Below are 26,207 nucleotides of genomic sequence, written 5' to 3' on the forward strand. Positions count from 1 at the left end.
AGTAACTGTGAGTCTTTTCAAGTCAGATCAGGAGTAAAATATGGATGTGTGATTGCCCCAACTTTGTTCACCATCTTCATTGCGACAATCATCCACATCATCAAGGATGACCTCCCCCGAGGAATCGAAATTGTCTACAGAACAGATGGCAGACTTTTCAATCTTGCCTGTCTCAAGTCCAAAAACAAGACATCCACGAGGTCCCTCATCGAGTTCCAATATGCAGATGACAATAGTGTTGCAGCTCTCTCAGAAAACCACCTACAACAGATTCTGACTGCCTTCAACCATGCATACACGAAACTTGGACTCACCATCAATTCCAAGAAGACTCAGATCATCTACCAACCGTCACCAACTGAGACAAACCAACAATTCAACTTGGCGAAACAACCCTGGAAAACGTTGTCCACCTTTCGTATCTTGGAAGTCACCTCTCCTCCAATGTCGACCTTAATGATGAGATCCAACATCATCTTAAATGTGCTGGAACAGCTTTTGGACGTCTCCGAACAAGAGTCTTTCATGATCGTGACACCAAAATGTTAGTGCACAAAGCAGTGGTGATCCCAAAACTCCTGTATGCATCGGAAACCCGGACAACATACCGACGACATCTGAAGGCACTTGAAAAGTTCCATCAACGCTGTCTTCGAAACATCTTAAATATCAGCTGGGAAGATAGAAGAACCAACGTCAGTGTGCTAAATGAAGCAAAAAGAACAAGTATTGAAGCCTACATCATCAAGAACTAACTAAGATGGAGCGGTCATGTTGTTCAGATGAAAGACAGATGTCTGCCGAAACAAATCTTCTACTCCTAGCTTAAAGAAGGCAAACGTAAAAGAGGCCGACAACAGAAGAGATTCAAAGACGTCTTAAAAGCCAACATGAAGAAATGTAACATCGACATCAACAATTGGGAAACCAATGCCAAGGACAGGAAACTCTGGCAAACCATCATCCGAGAAGGAACAGCAACTTTTGAAGCCAACAGATGTGCAGAATTAGAAGAAAAGAGAAGAAAATGGAAAGAGAGGCAGCAACAACCAAAGCCTGATCTGCCATCTGGAACTACCTGTCCTGAATGCGGAAGAACTTTCAAAGCCAAGATTGGACTCATAAGCCACTTGAGAGCCCATACGTAGATCAACAGAACAAAGACCAAAATCCTCGACCTCGAGGGATAGCCACAATGATGACGACGGTTTCTTTTGTGAAATCTAAATCTCTCAGACATTACCAGAGTTTTCCTGCTCAAGTGATTTTGTAAAATTTCAACAGTTTTGTTGAGCTTCTCAGAAGTTACTAAGTTGCATAAGCGACTAACACACATCAAAGTTGCTGGTGAACACAGCAGGCCAGGCAGCATCTCTAGGAAGAGGTGCAGTCGACGTTTCAGGCCGAGACCCTTCGTTAGGACTAACTGAAGGAAGAGTGAGTAAGGGATTTGAAAGTTGGAGGGGGGAGGGGGAGATCCAAAATGATAGGAGAAGACAGGAGGGGGAGGGATGGAGCCAAGAGCTGGACAGGTGATTGGCAAAAGGGGATACGAGAGGATCATGGGACAGGAGGTCCGGGAGAAAGACAAGTGGGGGGTGGGAACCAGAGGATGGGCAAAGGGTATAGTGAGAGGGACAGAGGGAGAAAAAGAGTGAGAGAAAGAATGTGTGTATAAAAATAAATAACGGATGGGGTACGAGGGGGAGGTGGGGCATTAGCGGAAGTTAGAGAAGTCGATGTTCATGCCATCGGGTTGGAGGCTACCCAGACGGAATATAAGGTGTTGTTCCTCCAACCTGAGTGTGGCTTCATCTTTACAGTAGAGGAGGCCGTGGATAGACATGTCAGAATGGGAATGGGATGTGGAATTAAAATGTGTGGCCACTGGGGGATCCTGCTTTCTCTGGCGGACAGAGCGTAGATGTTCAGCAAAGCGGTCTCCCAGCCTGCGTCGGGTCTCGCCAATATATAAAAGGCCACATCGGGAGCACCGGACGCAGTATATCACCCCAGCCGACTCACAGGTGAAGTGTTGCCTCACCTGGAAGGACTGTCTGGGGCCCTGAGTGGTGGTAAGGGAGGAAGTGTAAGGGCATGTGTAGCACTTGTTCTGCTTACACGGATAAGTGCCAGGAGGGAGATCAGTGGGGAGGGATGGGGGGGACAAATGGACAAGGGAGTCACGTAGGGAGCGATCCCTGCGGAAAGCGGGGGGGGGGGGGGAGAGAGGGAAAGGTGCTTAGTGGTAGGATCCCGTTGGAGGTGGCGGAAGTTACGGAGAATAACATGTTGGACCCGGAGGCTGGTGGGGTGGTAGGTGAGGACCAGGGGAACCCTATTCCTAGTGGGGTGGCGGGAGGATGGAGTGAGAGCAGATGTCCGTTCACCAGCAACTTTGATGTGTGTTGCTTGAATTTCCAATATCTGCAGTATTCCTGTTGTTTGCATAAGCAACCTCCTCAGGTTGGAGGTACGTTTTAGCACCCAATTAAGCTAAGAAGTGTGGAGACTTTCTTTTTCTCATCCATGTTGTTAGCATTACAATACAGTTCAACTCTCTCATTATATGATTCCCGGTCATTAGTACTATCAAGTTTGTCGACTTTCCCAACTAAGGCCTTCGTCACATTATTTTCACTTTAGCTTTGCTAGCTGTGCATCTCTCACTGTGTACTGTGCACTGACACTTATGTGCCCTTTTCTAGCATCTGTGACCACCTTCTCTGTATTAGTTCACTCTTCCCTCTCGCTGTCTCTCTCCCTTCCAACGAATTCTGCTGTCTCGTAACTGTCGGTGCAGTTGGTGATATCTGCGGACATTCAGGTTCGTATTCGTCACCAGTTTGTTGTGTCTGTACAACTACACTTCAAATAAAGAAAGGCATACACTTGGAGATGAAGTTAACTTGTAAATTCACTTTGCAGAGAGCAATACATCAATGCGCATGGATGTTATCAGTCAATAATTAGTATTAAGGGGAGTTACTGTGCTAAAAGAAATAGATCCGTCCACTACACACGCATTCCCCCAGCTACCCTAACATCATGCCCTCTGTCCTGGCCTACCTTTCTTTCCCACCTTCACCGTTTAATCAGTCCCTTGGGATTTAAAAAATGGCTTACTTCTATTCCCGTTTTATGGGTTTGAGTTAAGCAACGAACCCAATATGGAACTACAGACTCTTCCACAGATAGATAGTCGCTGTCACATAAGTCTTTCTAGTATATTTATTATTTCCCTAGTTTTCTTTTTTGTCCCTTTATAACAGCCGGTCTGTGCTTCCAGCATTTGTTGCTCTCAGCATAAATGTATTCGCGATGTTGCTTGTCGTCGGACTGAACAATAGATGTATAGGTACATCCAGGACAGACGTAGTTTGGATTGTGTTACGTGGAGACGCTGAATGAATTATTAAGTTGCAGAATAACAAAACGGTTCCGCTTTTAATTTTGCAAAAGTTCGAAGATTCTTCTTTACTTTCCTGAACCGCATCGTTTGGAAACTGACCACCTTCCCTCACTGCACCTAAACCGAAACTTTTCACACTTTCGCTCTACTCTTTCTTCTCTCTCCTCCCTCTTTTATGCTTCTTCCACCTGTTGTTTTCTCCTATTTTCGTATTCATTTCAGACCGTGCTGTTTCCCGCTTATCCGCTACACGTACATCATGCCGACAGTTCCCATTCTTGGCTGATCCTCGGTTAAAACAGATGCACGGTGCGCCATCCTTCTGCGAGCTCGATTTGTTCAGAGCGGGTGTCGGGTGGGAACGATTTTACCGGGTCTCCTCTGTGCTGGATCCGACCGGATTCGGAACTGTGACACAACGGAAGTCCGACTGTGAGGTTGGTGAGGACTGTGTAGGGAAGCGGGCGGAGTGGAAGTGATATCAGGGAGAAATGGAGTTAATGCAGACTGTGGTAAGAGATCTACTACGATCTTATTGATTAGTGAAGCGGAGCAAGGGGGGCATTTAACTTCCTCCTTGTGCCTTATCATTTTCCGAGTAAACAACGAGACCTTTCTCCCATAACAACCAAGAATACCCCTGTACTTTCAACTAATACACTGCAAATTTTGTAGCAACGTATGTGAAGCTTCTCAAAGCAACAAAAAGAACAACACACACACACACACACACTGTCCAAATAGAATATTTTCTCCGCGCACACTAAATGCTGGGAAAACAATCAGCAGGTCAACACACATAAAAAATGCTGGTGAACGCAGCAGGCCAGGCAGCATCTCTAGGAAGAGGTACAGTCGACGTTTCAGGCTGAGACCCTTCGTCAGGACTAACTGAAAGAAGAGCTAGTAAGAGATTTGAAAGTGGGAACCGGAGGGGTGATCTGAAATGATAGGAGAAGACAGGAGGGGGAGGGATGAAGCCAAGAGCTGGAAAGTTGATTGGCAAAAGGGATACGAGAGGATCATGGGACAGGAGGCCCAGGAAGCAAGGGGGAGGGGGAAGCCCAGAGGATGGGCAAGGAGGGACAGAGAGAGAGAAAAAATGTATATAATAATAATAATAAATAACAGATGGGGTACAAGGGGGAGGTGGGGCATTAACGGAAGTTAGAGAAGTCAATGTTCATGCCATCAGGTTGAAGGCTACCCAGACGGAATATAAGGTTGTAGTCTGCTGTACTGACCTCTACCTTGCCGAGGCACAGTGTTAACTTGCAGATAACTCCTGTTATTTACCCCTCGATCATGACCCCACTAAGGAGCACCAGGCCATTGTCTCCCACACCATCACCAACTTTATCTGCTCAGGGGATCTCCCATCCACTGCTACCAACCTTATAGTTCCCACACCCTGCACTTCCTGTTTCTACCTCTTACCCAAACTCTGCAAACCTGCCTGTCCAGGTAGACCCATTGTCTCAGCTTGTTCCTGCCCCACCGAACTCATGTCTGCATACCTCGACACTGTTTTATCCCCCCTTGTTCAATCCCTTCCTACCTATGTTCATGACACTTCTCACACTCTGAAATTTTTCGATGGTTTTAAGTTCCCTGCCCCCCACCGCTTTATTTTCACCATGGATGTCCAGTCCCTATATACTTCCATCCCCCACCAGGAAGGTCTCAAAGCTCTATGCTTCTTTTTGGATTCCAGACCTAACTAGTTCCCCTCTACCACCACTCTTCTCCGTCTAGCGGAATTAGTCCTTACTCTTAATAATTTCTCCTTTGGCTCCTAAAGGTGTAGCCATGGGCACCCGTATGGGTCCCAGCTATGCCTGCCTTTTTGTTGGCATTGTGGAACAAGCCATGTTCCAGGCCTATACTGGTAACTGTCCCCCACTTTTCCTTCGCTACATCAACGACTGCATTGGCGCTGCTTCCTGCACGCTGAGCTCATTGACTTTATTAACTTTGCCTCCAACTTTCACCCTGCCCTCAAGTTTACCTGGTCCATTTCTGACACCCCCCTCCCCTTTCTGGGTCTTTCTATCTCTATCTCTGGAAACAGCTTATCTACTGATGTCTACTATAAGCGGACTGACTCTCATAGCTATCTGGACTATTCCTCTTCTCACCCTGTCTCTTGCAAAAATGCCATCCCCTTCTCACAATTCCTCTGTCTCTGCTGCATCTGCTCTCAGGATGAGGCTTTTCATTCTAGGGCGAAGGAGATGTCCTCCTTTTATAAAGAAAGGGGCTTCCCTTCCTCCACCATCAACTCTGCTCTCAAACAAATCTGTCCCATTTCATGTACCTCTCCCATTTCACGCACATCTGCTCTCACCCCATCCTCCCGCCACTCCACTAGGAATAGGGTTCCCCTTGTCCTCACTTTCCACCCCCACCAGCTTCCGGGTCCAACATATAATTTTCCGTAACTTCTGCCACCTCCAACGGGATCCCACCACTAAGCACATCTTTCCCTCCCCCCCCCCCCCCACTTTCCGCAGGGATCGCTCCCTACGTGATTCCCTTGTCAGTTTGTCCCCCTGCCCATCCCTTCCCACCGATCTCCCTCCTGGCACTTATCCTTGTAAGTGGAACAAGTGCTACACATGCCCTTACACTTCCTCCCTCACCACCATTCAAGGCCCCAGACAGTCCTTCCAGGTGAGGCAACACATCACCTGTGAGTCGGCTGGGGTAATGTACTGCGTCCGGTGCTCTTGATGTGGCCTTTTATATATTGGCGAGCCCCAACGCAGACTGGGAGATCATTTTGCTGAACACCTACACTTTGTCCGCCAGAGAAAGCAGGATCTCCCAGTGGCCACACATTTTAATTCCACGTCCCATTCCCATTCTGATATGTCTATCCACGGCCTCCTCTACTGTCAAGATGAAGCCACACTCAGGTTGGAGGAACAACACCTTATATTCCATCTGGGTAGCCTCCAACCTGATGGCATGAACATCGACTTCTCTAACTTCTGCTAATGCCCCACCTCCCCCTCGTACCCCATCCGTTATTTATTTATTATTATTATATATATTTTTTCTCTCTCTCTTTCTCCCTCTGTCCCTCTCACTATACTCCTTGCCCATCCTCTGGGCTTCCACCCCCCTTTCTTTCTCCCTAGGCCACCCGTCCCATGATCCTCTTCCTTTTCCAGCCTCATATCCCCTTTGCCAATCAACTTTCCAGCTCTTAGCTCCATCCCTCCCCCTCCTGTCTTCTCCTATCATTTTGGATCTCCCCTTCCCCCTCCCACTTTCAAATCCCTTACTATCTCTTCTTTCAGTTAGTCCTGACGAAGGGTCTCGGCCCAAAACGTCGACTGTACCTCTTCCTATAGATGCTGCCTGGCCTGCTGCGTTCACCAGCAATTTTTATGTGTGTTGCTCGGAATATAAGGTGTTGTTCCAGAGTAAGTTTCAGGCCGAGACCCATCATCAGGACTGGAGAAAAATAATGAAAAGTCAGAGTAAGAAGGTGGAGGGAGGGGAGGAAGATATACACAGTAGTAGATGATAGGTGAAACCAGGAGAGGGGAAGGGGTAAAGTGGAGAGCTGGGAAGTCAATTGGTGAAAGAGATAAAGTGCTGGAGAAGGGTGAATCTGATCGGACAGAAGGCTATGGAAGAAAGGGAAGTGGGAGGAGCACCAGGAGTTGATTGGCAGATAAGGAGACAAGGTGAGAGAAGGAAATGGGAATATGTTGCTTGGATTTCCAGCATCTGTAGATTTTCTCATGTTTCTGATGAGATATTTTCTCCCTCCACACCCAGGGTGCCTGTCTGAGCACATCCCCTGTTCAGAGAGAGGCTCCCCCATCGCTTAAAAAAAGAGCATATCCCCATCTCCATAACATCTAGTGGAGGCAGGCAGGGTGGGGAAGCTACTCATCACAATTGTCAGAAATATGGCCATGCCTGTTAAAAAATGAAGTTTCTGGGGAGAGTCTTACTGAAAGGTGATGTAAACTTTGAGAGGTCAAATGGCTGACTATTCCTCAAACACGAGGAAATCTGCAGATGCTGGAATTTCAAGCAACACACATAAAAATTGCTGGTGAACGCAGCAGGCCAGGCAGCATCTCTAGGAAGAGGTATAGTCGACACCTCGGGCCGAGCCCCCCCCTGTCAGGACTAACTGAAAGAAGAGTTAGTAAGAGATCCGTGGAGGAGCCGGAGTAGGCCCAAAACCTCAGTCTCAAGTTAATATAGCAGGGCAAGCCGCAACGAAATGTGTAACAGTGGAAACACTCACAGCCTCAGTGCCGCAGAGAGAGGAGTGAACATCACAGGCAAGCGAGTGAAATTGGCCCAACCCTCGCCTTTGGTCCCATAGGAGCAGGAGTAGGCCATCTGGCCCATCGAGCCTGCCCCGCCATTCAATAAGATCATGGCTGATCTGTCCGTAAACTCTGCTCCATCTACCTGCCTTTTCCCCATAACCTTAATTTCCCTACTAATCTATCTAACTGTATCTTAAATATATTTAGTGAAGAAGCCTCAACTGCTTCCCTGGGCATAGAGTTCCACAGATTCACCACTTACTGGGAAAAACAGTTTCTCCTCATCTCTGTCCTAAATCTTCTCCCCTGAATCTTGAGGCAATGTCCCCCAGTTCTAGTCTCACCTACCAATGGAAACAACTTTCCTACTTCTATCTTATCTATCCCTTTCAAAATTTTGTATGTTCCTATAAGATCCCCTCTCATTCTTCTGAATTCGAGAGAGTATAGTCCCAGGAGACTCAATCTCTCCTCCTAAGTTAACCCCTTCATCTCTGGAATCAATCTGGTGAACCTCCTCTGCACTGCCTCCAAAGCCAGTATATATTTTCTCAAGTATGGAGACCAGAGCTGCACACACAGTACTCCAGGTGCAGCCTTACCAGTACCCTGTATAGTTGCAGCATGACCTCCCTGCTCTTGAATTCAATCCCTCTAGCAATGAAGGCCAGCATTCCATTTGCCTTCTTAATAACCTGTTGCACCTGCAAGCCAACTTTTTGTGATTCATGCACAAGCACTCCCAAGTCCCTCTGCACAACAGCATGCTGCAATCTTTCACCATTTAAATAATAATCTGCTCTTCTATTATTCCTTCCAAAGCAGATGATCTGTCATTTACCAGTGTTGTATTCCATCTGCCAGACCTTGGCCGACTCACTTAACCTATCTATATCCCTCTGCAGACTCTCCACATCCTCTGTACAATTTACTTTTCCACTCAGTGTAATGTCATCAGCAAATTTTGCTACGCTACTCTCAGTCCCCTCTTCCAAATCATCAATGTAAATGGTAAACAGCTGCAGGCCCAGCACCGACCCCTGTGGCACCCCACTCACCACTGCCTGCCAACCGGAGAAACACCCATTTATACCAACTCTCTGCCTTCTATTGGTTAACCAATCCACTATCCATCCCAATACACTTCCTCCGACTCCGTGCATCCGTATATTATTTATAAGTCTTTTGGGCGGCACCTTATTGAACGCCCTCTGGAAATCCAAGTATAATGACATCCACCTCGCCCCTCTATCCACTACACTCATTATGTCCTCGAAGAACTCCAGTAAGTTTATCACACAGGACCTGCCCTTTCTGAATCCATGCTGCGTCTGCCTAATGGAACCATTCGTTTCTAAATGTTTCACTATTTCTTCCTTAATGACAGCTTCAAGCATTTTCCTGACTTCAGATGTTAAGCTAACTGGAGTTGCCCGTCTTTTGCCTACATCCTTTTTTAAAAAGTGGCGTGACATTTGCTGTCTTCCAATCTGCCAGGAACTGCCCAGAGTCTAGAGAGTTTTGGTAAATGATTACCAACGCGTCTACTATAACCTCCGCCAATTCCCTCAGCACCCTGGGATGCATCCCATCAGGACCAGGGGACTTATCTAACTTTAGGCCCTTTGGTTTGCTCATCACTATCTCTTTAGTGACAGTGATTTCATTGAGGTCCTCACTCAGATTGTACCTTTTGGGATGAATTGCTATATTTTTTAGCACCCATCTGCTCCTGAGCCAGCGTGGATAACTTCATTCACCTCACCGCTGAATTGACTCACTTTCAAGGACTTATTTACACTTTTTCTTATTATTTGCACAATTTATTTTCTTTTGCATATTAGTTGTTTGTCAGCCTTTGTTATTTATAATTTTTCATAAATTCTATTGTAAGTCTTTATTTTCCTGTAAATTCCTGCAAGAAAGTGAATCTTAAGGTAGGATGTGGTGACATACACTCAGTGCCCACTTTATTAAGTACACCTGTACACTGCGCATTAATGTAAATATCTAATCAACCATCATGTGTCAGCAACTCAATGCATAAAGGTATACTGACATAGTGAAAAGGTTCAGTTGTTACTCAGATCAAACAGTGGAATAGGGAAGAAATGTGATCTAAGTGACTTTGGTCATGGAATGATTGTTGCTGCCAGGCAGGGTGGTTTGAGTATCTCAGAAACTGATCTCCTGGGATCTTCACACACAACAGTTTCTAGAATTTACAGAGAATGGTGTGAAAAATAAAAAAAAATCCAGTGAGAAGCAGTTCTGTGCTCAAAAATGCCTTATTGATGAGAAAGGTCAAAGGAGAATGGCCAGACTGCTTCGAGCTGACAGGAAGGCAACAGTAACTCAAATAACCAAGCGTTGTGCTGAAGAGGATGTCTGAAAGCACAACATGTCAATCCTTGAAATGGATGGGCTATAGCAACAGAAAACCATTTACATACACCCAGTGGCCACTGAGCACATATGTACTTTGACAATAAATTTACTTTGAACGAAAAAATGCTGTTTTTCTGAGGTTGTGCTCTTATAGTTTAGATTGCTATGACAGTGAAGAAGTGAGACAAACAACATGGCAGACAAAAGACAGCGGGCAAGAGTGCAGGGTTCATGGGCAGGCCACAGCAAGGCTGCAACAACCGCATTTCAAGGTATGATATCAAAAATCTTTTTCTTAAAAACTGAAGCAGAAAATTAGTATTGGTGATTTAATGGAGAAATCAAAGTGTATAGCAGTATGCATATTTGAATCAATTAGGGAATTGTGATTTATCAAGAGCTTATTGATTGAATGATCTGAGTTGCACTCTATATCTGGTCCACTCTGCCCCTATTGCCTTCAGTCAGTACTTTTTAACTATATATAACCATGTAACAATTACAGCACGGAAACAGGCTATCTCAGCCCGTCTAGTCCGTGCCGAACTCCTACTCTCACCTAGTCCCACTGACCTGCACTTGGTCCATAACCCTCCATTCCCTTCCTGTCCAAATATCTATCTAATTTAACTTTAAACGACAACATCGAACCTACCTCAACCACTTCTGCTGGAAGCTCGTTCCACACAGCCACAACTCTCTGAGTAAAGAAGTTCTTCCTCATGTTATCCCTAAACTTTTGCCCTTTAACTCTCAACTCATGTCCAATTGTTTGAATCTCCCCCACTCTCAATGGAAAAAGCCTATCCACGTCAACTCTGTCAATCTCCCTCATAATTTTAAATGCCTCTATCAAGTCCCCTCTCAACCTTCTACGCTCCAAAGAATAAAGACCTAACTTGTTGAACCTTTCTCTGTAACTTAGGAGATGAAACCCAGGCAACATTTTAGTAAATCTCCTCTGTACTCTCTCAATCCTATTGACATCCTTCCTATAATTCGGTGACCGGAACTGTACACAATACTCCAAACTTAGCCTCACCAATGCCTTATACAATTTCAATATTACATCCCAACTCCTACACTCAATGCTCCGATTAATAAAGGCCAGCATACCAAAAGCCTTCTTCACCACCCTATCCACATGAGATTCCACCTTCAGGGAACTTTGCACCATTATTCCTAGATCCCTCTGTTCTACAGCACTCCTCAATGCCCTACCATTTACCATGTATGTCCTATTTTGATTAGTCCTACCAAAATGTAGCACCTCACATTTTTCAGCATTATACTCCATCTGCCATCTTTCAGCACACTCTTCCAACTGGCCTAAATCTCTCTGCAAGCTTTGAAAACCTACTTCATTATCCACAACGCCACCTATCTTAGTATCATCTGCATACTTACTAATCCAGTTTACCACCCCATCATCCAGATCACCAGATCATTCATAATGGACCCAGTACAGATCCCTGGGGCACACTGCTACACACCGTCCTCCAATCTGACACACAGTTATCCACCATTACTCTCTGGCGTCTCCCATCCAGCCACTGCTGAATCCATTTTACTACTTCGATATTAATGCTTAACGATTGAACCTTCCTAACTAACCTTCCGTGTGGAACCTTCTCAAAGGCCTTACTGAATTAAAAAAATATTAAATAGAGAATAGCAGTTACTGAGATACTTAATAGTGTAGAGTCTTAATGGTAAACAAGTCTTGAGTTGTTACAATTGAAGTTGTGTTTACAGTGCATTAGGATTTGCTGCATAGCTGGTGCAATGTGGGTTTTGCAGCCTGAGGGCCCATTGTATTGGGTTCTGACACAAGAAAGACCGCAGATGCTGGAAATCCAGAACAGCGCACACACAACGCTGGAAAACCTCAGCAGGTCAGGCAGCATCTATGGAGGGAAATAAACAGCTGACTGTACGTTTGGCTCAAAACTTTGTTTCTCACCATAGATGCTGCCTGATCTGCTGAATTCCTCCAGCATTTTGTCTGTACTGGATTCTGAGCTATGTTGCTCATATTTGTATCTTGGTATCAGCTGGTAGAAGGGGACGATTAGATCCTTTTAAGTTTCTCCTCTTTCCACATGTTCCCTATGGCTTAAGGACATAAATTTCCAGAATGACACTATCATTTACAGTAATTATTATAATGAGCCAAGGATGGAACGTGCAGATTTCCTAACAGTCATAATACCATAACACATAGGAGCAGAATTAGGCCATTTGGCCCATCGAGTCTGTTACACCATTCCATGGTTGATTTATTTTCCCTCTCAACCCCATTCTCGTGCCTTCTACCCATAATCTTTGATGCCCTGATTAATTAAGAACTTAGCAACCTCTTCCTGAAATTTACCCAATGACTGGGCCTGCACAGCTGTCTGTGGCAGTGAATTCCACAGACTCACCACCCGCTGCTTAAAGAAATTTTTCCTCATCTCTGTTCTAAATGGATATCCTTCAATTCTGAGGCTGTGCCCTCTGGTCCTAGACTCCCCTACTATAAGAAATATCCTCTCCACATCTGCTATTTCTTGGCCTTTCAAAATTTGATAGGTTTCAATGAGATTTCCACCCCACCCCCCCACATTCTTCTAAACCCCACCACTGTAGTGTCATCGACTTGCACTTCTCAGCACTGAGCTTGGCATGTCAACATTTTACATCATTAGCTTTTGAAATTATGATATGTCACTTCTGACATAGTCGGCACCTCAGCTCCTGATTAGATGCTGGAAAATATATATGTTCAACATATTGGTATTATTTACAAAATTACTTCCTATTTTCAGTATTCTTATATTCTTCCTGTTCAATTTATTTTCTTAAATGGGAAGAATTGGTAAGCATAAGCTTTGTTCCTATTTTGCTGTAGTCTCTTAAGCTGTTGTTTGGAGATAGTTTTTTTTAAATAAACTTTCCTCAGGTATTGTATGTCTCCTATTGAACAACAGTGTCCATTGTGAAAAGATTCCTCCCAAAATTCCACTCTTACATCCCTTGATTAGTTTGTTATTACACACAGCCATCAAGGCAAAATTCTCCTTTCTATTTTTGCTTTATCTTTTTCTTTTCAGTGCTTATTCACACATCTGCAAGGCAGAGCATGTACTGTATGTACACAACAACATGAATGAAATACAGTGGATGAGAATCCACGTCCAACCTCGGCGTTCACTCTGCCGGGACACTGCCAGCAATCACTACTTTCAATAAGTGTCCCATTATTAAAATGAAATAATCTTAAATATTCAGTGCCAGACATAGAGTACCGACATAGTTTTGCATGCCATCAATTGTCACCTATGACTGTTGAAAGCAGTTTTGCCCCTACCATTGCATTTCATGAAGATCATTTTAAGGACAGTAATAGCAGAATCTTAGACATGGTAATAGTCATAGACATAGTTTATTGATCCCAGGGAGAAACTGGTTTTCGTTACAGTTGCACCATAAATAATAAGTAGTAATAGAACCATAAATAGTTAAATAGTAATGTGTAAATTATGCCAGTAAATTATGAAATAAGTCCAGGACCAGCCTATCGGCTCAGGGTGTCTGACCCTCCAAGGGGGGAGTTGTAAAGTTTGATGGCCACAGGCAGGAATGACTTCCTATGACGCTCTGTGCTGCATCTCGGAGGAATGAGTCTCTGGCTGAATGTACTCCTGTGCCCACCCAGTACATTATGTTGTGGAAGGGAGACATTGACCAAGATGGCAAGCAACTTGGACAGCATCCTCTTTTCAGACACCACTGTGAGAGAGTCCAGTTCCATTCCCACGACATCACTGGCTTTACGAATGAGTTTGTTGATTCTGTTGGTGTCTGCTACCCTCAGCCTGCTGCCCCAGCACACAACAGCAAACATGATAGCACTGACTCGTAGAACATCCTCAGCATCGTCCGGCAGATGTTAAAGGACCAAAGTCTCCTCAGGAAATAGAGACGGCTCTGACCATTCTTGTAGACAGCCTCAGTGTTCTTTGACCAGTCCAGATTATTGTCAATTCGTATCCCCAGGTATTTGTAATCCTCCACCATGTCCACACTGACCCCCTGGATGGAAACAGGGATCACCGGTACCTTAGCTCTCCTCAGGTCTACCACCACCTCCTTTGTCTTTTTCACATTAAGCTGCAGATAATTTTGCTCACACCATGTGACAAAGTTTTCTACCGTAACCCTGTACTCAACCTCGTCTCCCTTGCCGATGCATCCAACTATGGCCGAGTCATCCAAAAACTTCTGAAGATGACAAGACTCTGTGCAGTAGTTGAAGTCCAAGGTGTAAATGGTGAAGAGAAAGGGAGACAAGACAGTCCCCTGTGGAGCCCCAGTGCTGCTGATCACTCTGTTGGACACACAGTGTTGTAAGCACATGTACTGTGGTCTGCCAGTCAGGTAATCAAGAATCCATGATACCAGGGAAGCATCCACCTGCATTGCTGTCAGCTTCTCCCCCAGCAGAGCAGGGCGGATGGTGTTGAATGCACTGGAGAAGTCAAAAAACATGACCCTCACAGTGCTCGCTGGCTTGTTCAGGTGGGCGTAGACACGGTTCAGCAGGTAGAGGATGGCATCCTCAACTCCTAGTCGGGGCTGGTAGGCGAACTGGAGGGGATCTAAGTGTGGCCTGACCATAGGCTGGAGCAGCTCCAGAACAAGTCTCTCCAGGGTCTTCATGATGTGGGAGGTCAATGCCACCGGTCTGTAGTCATTGAGACCGCTGGGGCGCGGCGTCTTCGGCACAGGGATGAGGCAGGACGTCTTCCACAGTACAGGAACCCTCCGGAGCCTCAGGCTCAGGTTGAATACATGGCGAAGTACTCCACATAGCTGAGGGGCACAGGCTTTGAGCACCCTGGTACTGACACCATCCGGTCCTGCAGCCTTGCTTGGGTTGAGATGTTTCAGCTGTCTTCTCACCTGTTCAGCCGTGAAGCCCACCATGGTGGGGAGGGGTATAGTCATGAGAGCAGGGTGAGGGACTGTGAGGAGGGGTAGGAGGGGAGAGTGGAATATGTGTTGGTTGGGGGCCGACAACAGATTGCTCATGTGGGGGATGGGCAGGGGTCACAATGTCAAATCTGTTAAGGAACAGGTTAAGTTCATTGGCCCTGTCCACACTGCCCTCAGCTCCTCTGTTGTTAGTTTGCCGGAACCCAGTGATGGTCCTCGTCCCCCTCCAGACCTCTCTCATGTTGTTCTGCTGGAGTTTCCACTCAAGCTTCCTCCTGTACCTGTCTTTAGCCTCCCTGATCCTGGCTTTCAGGTCCCTTTGTATTGCCCTCAGCTCCTCCCTATTTCCATCTCTAAACACCCTCTTTTTAGCGTTCAGGATGTCCTTAATGTCCTTTGTCACCCATGGCTTGTTATCTGAATAACAAAGGACAGTTCTTGTCAGAACATTGCCGTCCACACAGAAATTGATGTAATCATTGATGCACTCTGTGAGCCCATCAATATCCTCTCCATGTGGCTTGCAGAGTGCCTGCCAGCCTGTCACCTCAAAACAACCCTGGAGCGCCTCATAAGCCTCCTCTGACCATTTCCTCACTGTCCTTGAGATTGCAGGTTTACTCTTCACCAGAGGCACGTAGCAGGGTTTTAGATGCACCAGGTTGTGATCTGACCTTCCCAGTGGGGGGAGGGGAGAGGAGCTGTATGCATCCTTAATGTTAGTGTATATCAAATCCAGAGTCCTCTCCCCTCTGGTTGTACAGCTCACATACTGCGTGAAGTTGGGCAGTGTTCTAGCCATGGTAACCTGGTTGAAGTCACCTGAGATGGTAGTGAGGGCACTCGGGTGCTGGGTTTGTAATCTGGCTATGTGGTGTAAATGATGTTACACGCCGACGTCGTGTTGGCAGAGGGGGGGATGTACACAACAACCACAATTGCATACGAGATTTCCCTTGGCAAATAATATGGCCGGATTTTAACAGCAAAAAGTTCAATATCCGGGCTACAGACACATTCCTTGATCGTAATATGCCCAGGATTGCACCATCTGTTATTTACCAGAACCGCCAGCCCCCCTCCTTTACGCTTACCGCTCTCAGTGCAATTCCGGTCAGCTCGAACGGTCTGGAAGCCCTCTATGGAAACGCTTTGATCGGGTATGTCCCCGTGCAGCCACGTCTCAGTGAAACACATGACACTGCTCTCCCGAAATGTTCTCTGATGAAGTGAAATATAAGATAAACAGAACAAAAATCTGCAGAGGGAGTAAATTATAATTTAGAGCGAGTAGTATTTAAGAAATTGGTAAGCGGGAGATACAAAATGTAGACAAGTTTTTTTTCCACTGTCCCATTTTAAAGATGTTTTCCATCTCAGATGATATCTTCCACAAGCATTTGTTAAATGGACCCAATTGTTTTTTTTTATTAATCACAGTACTTGATGTAATATCCTCTTAAAGAAATATGAACATGTCTGGTGATAAATTTAGTATGTGACTGAAATGTGTACATTGGAATATATTCTTGTTAGAATGTATATCTTAAAGGAAACTTTGAAAACTTCATTTTTGAAATACCACATTGCTGAGAAAAATTACACTATAACACGGAGATCTGTTTCATGTTTATATTAACTGCATTTTAAAATATAGTGTGTTTCATCTATTTTTAGCTGGAAGACGTACTTCAGAAAATGTTGCTAGAACACATTGGCCATCAAAAGAACAGGCTGCAGCTGATAGGCGATTTGTCTTTCAAGACCCCACTGAGGTAATCTAAAGAATGGAATGTTTTTAAATGTGTGATTCTATTAGCTGAGTACATTATGTCCATTGTTACTGGCAGCATGATGCAATCCACGTATTAGATATCACTAATGTCCTTTTTTCCCAATATTTTTATTAGTTTCTACATAGAAGAATACAGAGTACCAGAAAGTATATATAAAAGGTCAAAAAAGATTTTAAAAAACTACCCATTACATTATATCTATTCATAATAACAATCTCATTACCCCGTATTCATGTAGGTTAGTCAATAGTTTTATTGAAATATACTAATTTATTACAAAAAATGAGTCTAACCCCTACCAAGACCGAAGCTGTTTATTAAGGAGAAAAAGAGGTAAAATACCTTCTCGTATAATAAAAATTAATAATAGCCAACATCTGAATTTAAACAATGAATTGCGGATTTTGAAAGTTTTGAAAATAATTCAGAAAGGGTCCCCGCAATGTTTGAAAGTCTTGATGAGATTCAGAAATTGAACAACGAATCTTCTCTAAATCTAAGCATGACATAACGTTGCATAACTATTGAGCATGAGTAGGAGGGAAAACATTTTTCCATTTAAACAAAAGCGCCGTCCTAGCTAAAAGAGAGCTAAAGGCCAAAATATGTAAATCAGATGTCTTCAGCTTGATATCTTGTCCTGCAACAATACTGAATAGGGCTGTCAGAGGATTAGGCTTAAAACTGACTTTGAAAAGTAAAGAAAAAGTTTAAAAAACTTGCTTCCAATATTTTTCAAGACATGGACAAGTCCAAAACATATGAATTAATGAAGCTTCTCCATTATTACATCTGTCACAGTAGGGAGATATATCGGAATAAAAACGAATTAGCTTATCTTTAGTCATATGGACTCTATGTACCACCTTAAATTGTATGAGGGAATGACAAGCACATAGCGAAGAAGTATTAACCAGTTTAAAAATTTCATTCCAAGTTTCCTCAGATATTGATGTCTGTAAATCTTGTTCCCAGAGATTCTTAATTTTGTCTAAAGGTACATTCCTCGTCTCCAGTAACATACCATAAATATTAGATATTGAATCATTATGAAAAGTGACAAATCAAAAATTACGTCTAGTAAGTTCTAGCTGAGCTTATAGGAAATGTGTATAATTGACACCTTAGTCTCTGATTTGTAGATATTTTAAAAAGTGAGTTTTGGGTGAGATATATTTAGCTGACAATTGCTCGAATGAAAAAAGATTTCCTCCAACAAACAGATCCCAAAAACATCTAATACCCAACCTGTCCCATTCTTTAAAAACTAAATCAGTCCTGGAGGTTTTAAAAAAAATTGGAATAAATGGGACCAGAAGGGGAAAATCTCAATAAACCAAAATGTTTTCTAAATTGTATCCAGATCCTCGGAGTATGCTTAACTATTAAATTATCAGTTAGTTTACTTACAAATGAAGGAAGTGAGGATCCAAGAAGAGAAATAATAGAAAATCTATTAACAGAGTTAGCTTCTGACTCTGACCCATACCTGACAGTCTACACGATCAATATAATATAGCCAAAATGTAAGATATCGTATATTAACTGTCCAGTAATAAAACCTAAAATTAGGTAAGGCTAAACCTCCAGACTTTTTAGGTTTTTGAAGATGAACTTTATTTAAACGAGGATGTTTATTTTTCCATATATAGGAGAATAAAATAGATTCAAGAGAGTCAAAAAAGGATTTAGGATTAAAAACGGGTAAAGCCTGAAAAAGATATATAAATTTAGGTAGAGTATTCATTTTAAAAGAGTTAATTTCAACGATATTGAAAGAGGTGACCAATTTAATGATATCTTTTTTACATAGTTCAATAAAGTAAGAAAGTTTTCTTTAAGCAGGAGTTTGTGATTATTAGTGACTGTTACACCCAAATAAGTAAATTGATTCCTTACAATTTTAAAAGGGAGATTAGTATTAATTGATACCAAATTATTTAAAGGAAATAATTCACTCTTATGTGTGTTCAATTTATATCCTGAAAACTGGCTAAAACGGGAGAGTAAAGAAAGTATGCAAGGTAACGAGGTCTCAACATTAGATATATCATCAACATAAAGCGAGATTTTGTGGGTGATACCTCTCCTTAAAATACCACAGATATCATTAGATTCTTGAAAAGCAATGGCAAGAGGTTCTAAAGTTAGATCAAAAAGCAAAGACAGACAGCTTTGTCTAGTTCCACGGTGAAGCTTAAATGGTTTGGAATTTTGAAAATTAGTAAGAACCCAAGCAGAAAGAGATTAATAAAGTAATTTAATCTATTGAATAAAATCTGGTCCAAAATTAAATTTTTCTAAGGTTTTAAATAAATAATTCCATTCAACCTGATCGAAGGCCTTCTCAGCATCTAAGGATATCACACATTCCGATATCTCCTGAGAAGGAGAGTAAATAACATTTAGTACTTGGCGTATATTAAAATGGGAATGTTGATTTTTAATAAATCCAGTCTGATCATCAGAAATAATAGAAGGTAAAATATTTTCAATCCTACGAGCCAAAACTTTAGAAAGAATTTTAGTAACAACATTGAGTAATGAAATTGGCCTGTATGAAGAGCATTCAGTTGGATCCTTGTTCTTTTTTAGGATAAGTGAAATAGAAGCTTCATATAAAGTTTGAGGCAAACTACCCAATTTGAAAGAATCCAAAAAGACTAAGTGTAACTGCGGTTATAATTAATGAAGAAAAAGCCTTATAAAATTCTCCAGAAAATCCATCTGGACCCGGAGCCTTCCCCAAGTGTAATGAATGTATAGCCTCAGGGTTTTCCTCATAAGAAATGGGTTGATCCATCTGTTTGCAATTATCTGCAGAAAGTGCAGGGGATATCTAATTGATCTAGAAAATTATTCATTACAGTATTATCTTTAGGGGAATCAGAACTATAAAGTTTGGAATAGAATTCTCTGAAGGTATCATTTATTTCAGAGTAATCAGTTGTCCTATCACCATAAGTTTTGCAAATTTCTTTAATTTGTCATTTAACTACAGAAGTTTTTAATTGGTTGGCCAATACTTTGCCTGATTTATCTCCGTGAATGTAAAATTGAGTTTTATCTTTAAGAAGTTGAATTTCAATTGGATATGTTAACAGAAGATCATATTTAGTTTTAACTTCAACACGTCTTTTATGTAAAACGGGATCTGGAGCTATAGCATATTTTTGATCTAATTGTTTCAATTGATTGGCTAATTCAGTTCTTTCTTTATTAGTTTTATTCTTACACTCGCAGTAGAAGAAATAATTTGTCCTCTAAGATAGGCCTTGAAAGTATCCCATACAATAAAATTAGAAGTTTCTTCCTTTTTATTCTCTTCAAAAAACAAAATAATATGCTCCTCTAGAAATTTAAAAAATTCTTTATCAGATAACAAAGTTGTATTAAAACGCCAAAATCTATTGGCTTGAGAAAGACCAGGGAGTTTTAAAGATAGAAATATAGGAGCATGATCTGAAACAGCAATCTCTTTATATTCACAGGAACGAACTGGGGAAATCATTTGACTATCGATTAAAAAAAAATCAATCCTGGAATATGTATGACGAACATGGGGAAAGAACGAATGCTCCCTATCTAAAGGATGTAAAAAATGCCAAACATCAACTATACCATACTTCAATAAAAAAGATTGAATAAATAAAGCTGATTTATTAAGAGACGCTGGTTTAGAAGATGATCGGTCTAAAATTGGGTCTAGCCAACAGTTAAAATCTCCTCCCATCACCAAAGAATAAGGATTCAGATCTGGTAAAAATGATAAAAAACACTCAAAGAATCCTGGATCATCTACATTTGGGGCATACACATTGGCAAGTACTATTAATTTATGATCTAGTTTTCCTGAAACTATAACAAAACGTCCATTAGTATCGGACACTACTTTATGTTGGACAAAGGAAAGTGTATTATCTATAAGAATTGAAATTCTTCTAGATTTTGCCTGAAAAGAAGAGTGAAAACAAAGTCCATTCCAACGGCTAAAAAAATGTAGATTATCACATTTGCGTATGTGAGTTTCTTGTAAAAAAAATAATAGGGACCTTAAATTTCCTAATATAAGCAAAAATCTTATTACATTTACAGGGTGATTTAACCCTTTCATGTTAAAATTAAGTAAATTGATAGTTTGGTCCATTTTTAATATTATTGAAAGGAAGAGTTAAAATGTAAGTTAAAAACCAAGCCATAAACCTTGAGAAATGGTAACCAAGCAACAAGTTGGCTAAAAATTCAAAAACAGCTTCTGTGGAAAAAACCATACCCCCGCCCAACTCCCAAAGAAAGAAAACCAACCAATAGAAAGTCAGCATCTACAACTACCTGGTAATCGCCTGGTGATCGCTCCAATTAGTTTCAAGGTTATTTATTTTCCAACGTAGGCTAAACAATACCCATACAAGAGATTCAATTCTCGTATATCAAAAATACAGTATTAAAAAATACGAAAGGAAATTAGTTACAAAGGTTTACCAATAGTAAAAGATGCAGTTATTCATACAGAAAGACATCAAACATTAATCTTATATCTTCCTGGAAAAACAGACTAAGCAGTTAGCCTTCAAATTTAAAAAATCTTTGTGCTTCAGCATTTAAACGAAACTATTCGAAGGATCCATCTTTAATGAGATACTCAGTCAAACTGGGTAGCCAAGGGACGGGTTAAAACCCTTATTAAAAACATTCCAACAGAGCTTGTTTAAACTTAGCACATTCCTGCATACATAACCTCAAGCGAATAATATTCGAGAATCTTAATATTCCATCCTATAACCAATCGTGCTCCTTCGACGGGATTTGCGAATTAAAAGTTTCTCATTTAATCTTGTGTCTTCATGTAAGGAGAAACTAAACAGCTAGCCTTCGGATTTTAAAACTTCTGTGCTTTAACAGTCGAGCGGAACCATTCGAAAGATCCGCTTTTAAGTGTGATTCTGAGTCGGGCTGGGTAACGAAGGGAAGGCTTGAAACCCTTATTAAAAAGCTGGGACATAACTTCTTTGAACTTAACATGTTCCTGCATAACCTCAGGCGTATAATCTTCGACAATTCTAATCTTGCAACCATTATAGTCTCTTTGACGAGATTCGCGAATTAAGAGTTCCTTTGTTTTAAATTCCTGAAAACAGATTATTACTGATCTTGGTCTCTGACCGTTAGGAGGTCTAAACACAGGAGATCTGTGAACTCGATCGATCATAGGCACAGACGTCAAAATCTCCTGAAATAATTCTTGCAAAAAGTTTGCAAAAAACAACATAAGGTGATTACCTTTGATTAATTCTTCGAGACCCAGAACCCGTAGGTTGTTTCTTCTACTTCTCTCTTCTAGGTTGATAATCATCTGTGTTAACTTTTCGTTGGACTTCGATTGCTTTTCACAAAGCTTCTGCAATTCATCTACTTCCGTTTCCAGAGCCGACAAAATTTCCTCATTATTTTTTATACGTTTATCGTGTTCATTGTTGAATAGAATCCAATTTACCATCGATTTGTTTAAATTCAGTGCTGAATTGTTGAAACTCCTCAGAGGCTTCTCATGTAGGACTTTGTAGCAAATCCATAATAGAATCCATAGAAGCAGGGTAATCATCCTTTTCGGTACCTCTGGCCCTCCTTGTGTCCATAATGAAAGAATATCACACTTAAAAAAATAAGTTTCAAGACAGGTTGGAAATAGTAAGATAATTAGAGTTGGAGCAACGGCAGTTTGCTGTTACTCCATCAGCCACTACCAGAAGATCCACTGATGTCCAAAGAGTAAAGCATTTCATGAGGAAAAGTTACTATTACATTTGCTTGATAGGGACAAGAACAAATTTATCTGTGGAACTAAGACAGATAAATCATATGATGAAGCGAAAAGAAAAACGGGATGATTGTTGCAAGTGTAGCAAAATGTTTTAAAATGCTTTGTGTTAAGCTATTGCAATGAAGCAATTCTCAGTCTTACAGCATAATACAATGTCTTAATTTATTAGCTTCAGATCAATTTAATTCAGTAAAACATAGAAAAAAAACATAGAAAATAGGTGCAGGAGTAGGCCATTCGGCCCTTCGAGCCTGCACCGCCATTTATTATGATCATGGCTGATCATCCAACTCAGAACCCTGCACCAGCCTTCCCTCCATACCCTCTGATCTCCCTAGCCACAAGGGCCAGTACTTTTGTACAAGAACATTTTTGGGTAACATTAATTTAAATGTTGGCTAATTAGTATACTTGCTGGCTGGTGGGTTAGCGGCATCCTCACTGGACTTCAAGGCGAGTGGTCTGGGGTTCGAATTCAGCTCGCTCCTTGCATGCTTTCCATCCACGCTGGGTTAAGTGTCGAGCTAGCAACCTGGCGTCATGAAAACAGACAAATTCTAAAGAAACGGTAAGGTTGCCACCCGATATGCTACAAGGCGTGGAGAGGAACAGCAACAACACTTAGTATATTACAGAGTGTTGCATATCTTAATTTGAATCATGTTAGTTGCTTATGATATTTGGTTGTTTCAAGAAAGGAAAACAATAAATTAGATATCTTAAAGTTCCCATCATGTTTCTAAGAAGCATAGGGTAAGGATCTTGGATCATTAAGTACTTAGCACTTCATTTAATATAAGATGGGCTGTAATCCATGTGAGAGTTCATATTATATAAAAGACTTGGTGGTTGGAATTGTTTGCAAAAAAGCCTAAACATAGTTTATTTGCGATAGCTATTAAAAACGAAAACTCTTGAGCTCATTGGCCATCTACAGTATAGAATTTCTTTAGGTAAAGGAGGTAGTGAATCTCCAACCTCTGGTAATGCCCCCCCCCTCCCCACTTCACCATTCCCCATCCCCCTTTTCCCTCTCTCAACTTATCTCCTGCCTGCCCATCACCTCCCTCTGGTGCTTCTACCCCTTTTTTTTCCATGGCCTTCTGTTCTCTCCTATCAGACTTCCCCTTCTCCAGCCCTGTATCTCTTTCACCAATCAACTTTCCAGCTCTTTACTTCATCCTTCCCCCTCCAGGTTTCACCTATCACCTTGAGTTTCTCTTTCCCCTCCTCCCACCTTTTAAATCTACTTCTCATCTTTTATCCTCCTGCCCTGCTGAAAGGTCTCGGCCCGAAGTGTCAGCTGTACTTTTTTCCATAGATGCTGCCTGGCCTGCTGGGTTCCTCCAACATTTTCTGTGTGTTGCTTGGATTTCCAGCATTTGCAGATTTTCTCTTCTCAATGAGTCACTGTAAAGGCTTGTCACAAGAATCTTGTAATTAGATTAGATTATCAAGACACGCAGTCCTCTTTTATTGTCATTTAGTAATGCATGCATTAAGAAATGATACAATATTTCCTCCGGTGTGATATCACAAAACACAGGACAGACCAAGACTGAAAAAACTGACAAAACCACATAATTATAACATATAGTTACAACAGTGCAACAATACCATAACTTGATGAAGAAGTCCATGAGCACAGTAAAAGTTCAAAGTCTCTCAAATGTCCCACATCTCATGCAGACGGAAGAAGGAAGAACTCTCCCTGCCATGCCGACCACAGTCCGACTCTGAGTCATCCGAAAACTTCGAGCTCTGATCAGCTCTCCGACACCGAGTACTGAGCGCCATCTCTGTCCGAAGGATTTGACCTCAGTCTCGGTCACCAACAGCAGGCAAAGCCAGGGATTTTGAGGCCTGCCCTCCGAAAGATTCCTGACCACGCAGTAACGACAGCAGTGAACGAACGTTTCAAAAATTTCTCCAGATGTTCCTCTGTACTTGCACGTCCCTCTCCATCAAATCAGAATTGTCCACGGCCCCTATTTAATGGATACGATATCATTTTTCACCGGAGGACTGCGCACGCGTGGTGCGCTGCTCTCTGTCCTCCCGCCGATTTTCCAGTTCTTCCCAGTGATACATACTGAGACAAAACATCAACTGCTGCTAAAAGATCATCGGTTTAGTGAAAGACATAATTTGGTATACCTGATATTGATCATCATCATCATCATCATTATGTGCCGTGGAGTATAACGTGGGCAATTGTGGTCTATCCATGACTATGATTGCTCTTAGCTAATTTTTCTACAATGTGGTTCGACATTGCCTTCTACAAGGCAGTGTCTTTACAAGACCAGTGACCCCAGCCTTTATCAATACTTTTCAGAGATTGTCTGCCTGGCATCAGTGGCCACATAACCAGGACTTGTGATATGCACCAGCTGCTCATTAGACCATTTGCCATCTGCTCCCATGGCTTTATGTGATGCTGATTGGGGGGGGGGGGTGAGCTAAGCAGCTGCTGCACCTTGCCCGAGGGTAGCCTGCAGGGTAGTGGGGGGAAGGAACACCTTACACTTCCTTTGGTAGAGACATATCACCCTCGGCCACCCACCCTGTACTGATAGCTATTCCAATACAAGGAGATATCTCCAAGCATATGCTACCAACTGGCACATTCCAAGGTGCAGGAGTATTTATTACTGTTAATTAGGATTCTATTTTCATTTCTCAGATCATAGCAATCACTGCACATTTCTGTTTTATATTTGTTATGGCACTGCCTCCTTAAACCCTTGATACATGATTCAAGTATTCATTAAGTCACTCCAATGTAGGCGCATTGTCTGATGGAAGGAACAAAATCACTACAGATGTAATGGTATCAAATAACAGGTTCAATTTGTTCTTGCCATAAAGAGGATCATGCACATACTGTGCCGGATGATTTGTTGACTTGTTAAAATGAATAAAAAATAACTAGTACCTGTGTTGACAATATTGACATTGAAAATTATTCAACTAGAATTTCTCAATTTGTTATCTTTTAATTTTGCTTCCTAAGTGACAGCTGCAGTAGGATGCAAGACCACAATTAATAATTTGATTTTGTTTTTAATTGATGTTTAAGTGTATTGATGTGATGAGTCTGAGGATAGGTAACACATGAGGAACTATATATGTAGAATGTGTGACATTAGGTGCTAAGAATGCATTACAAAAATAACTGGGTGGGAAACAGAACTATGGCTAGTTTTTTTCCCACCAAATTTGTTTTCATAATGTGTACTACAAAGGCAATTGGGCATGTTATTATCTACATTAATTGTACCAGCAATTCAGTGCATTCCCTTACAAAAGGTCAGCACCATTAATGATTCTTTCATAAAATAAATCCATTAGTGAAGCCTTTGAGAGCTTGTTACTGATTGCCCTGTTCCTCAATGTCCAGTGGTGGCCGGATGCTAGACCGTGGTCCTTCCCCTTTGCAGTGGCTGCATGAAGCTTCAAAGTTTAAAGTTCCAAGTAAATTTATTATTAAAGCACATATATGACAC

General features: G+C 42.0%; 1 protein-coding gene across 3 annotated transcripts in view; it reads left to right on the forward strand.

Moving 5' to 3' along the window:
* Positions 1-3,821: 3,821 nt before the first annotated feature.
* Positions 3,822-26,207, forward strand: part of alkbh3 (alkB homolog 3, alpha-ketoglutarate dependent dioxygenase) — a 63,665-nt gene continuing 41,279 nt past the window's right edge. For all 3 annotated transcript variants that reach the window (XR_011887799.1, XM_072272684.1, XM_072272683.1), the window contains exons 1-3: positions 3,822-3,924; positions 10,256-10,373; positions 16,759-16,856. Coding sequence is in view for 2 of the 3 variants with exons in the window: in XM_072272684.1 (XP_072128785.1) it covers positions 10,295-10,373; positions 16,759-16,856 (177 nt within the window). In the remaining variant the exon portion in view is untranslated. The remainder of the gene's footprint in view (positions 3,925-10,255; positions 10,374-16,758; positions 16,857-26,207) is intronic.

The sequence above is a fragment of the Mobula birostris genome, chromosome 11 (genome assembly GCF_030028105.1).
Source record: "Mobula birostris isolate sMobBir1 chromosome 11, sMobBir1.hap1, whole genome shotgun sequence".
Lineage (NCBI taxonomy): Eukaryota > Metazoa > Chordata > Chondrichthyes > Myliobatiformes > Myliobatidae > Mobula > Mobula birostris.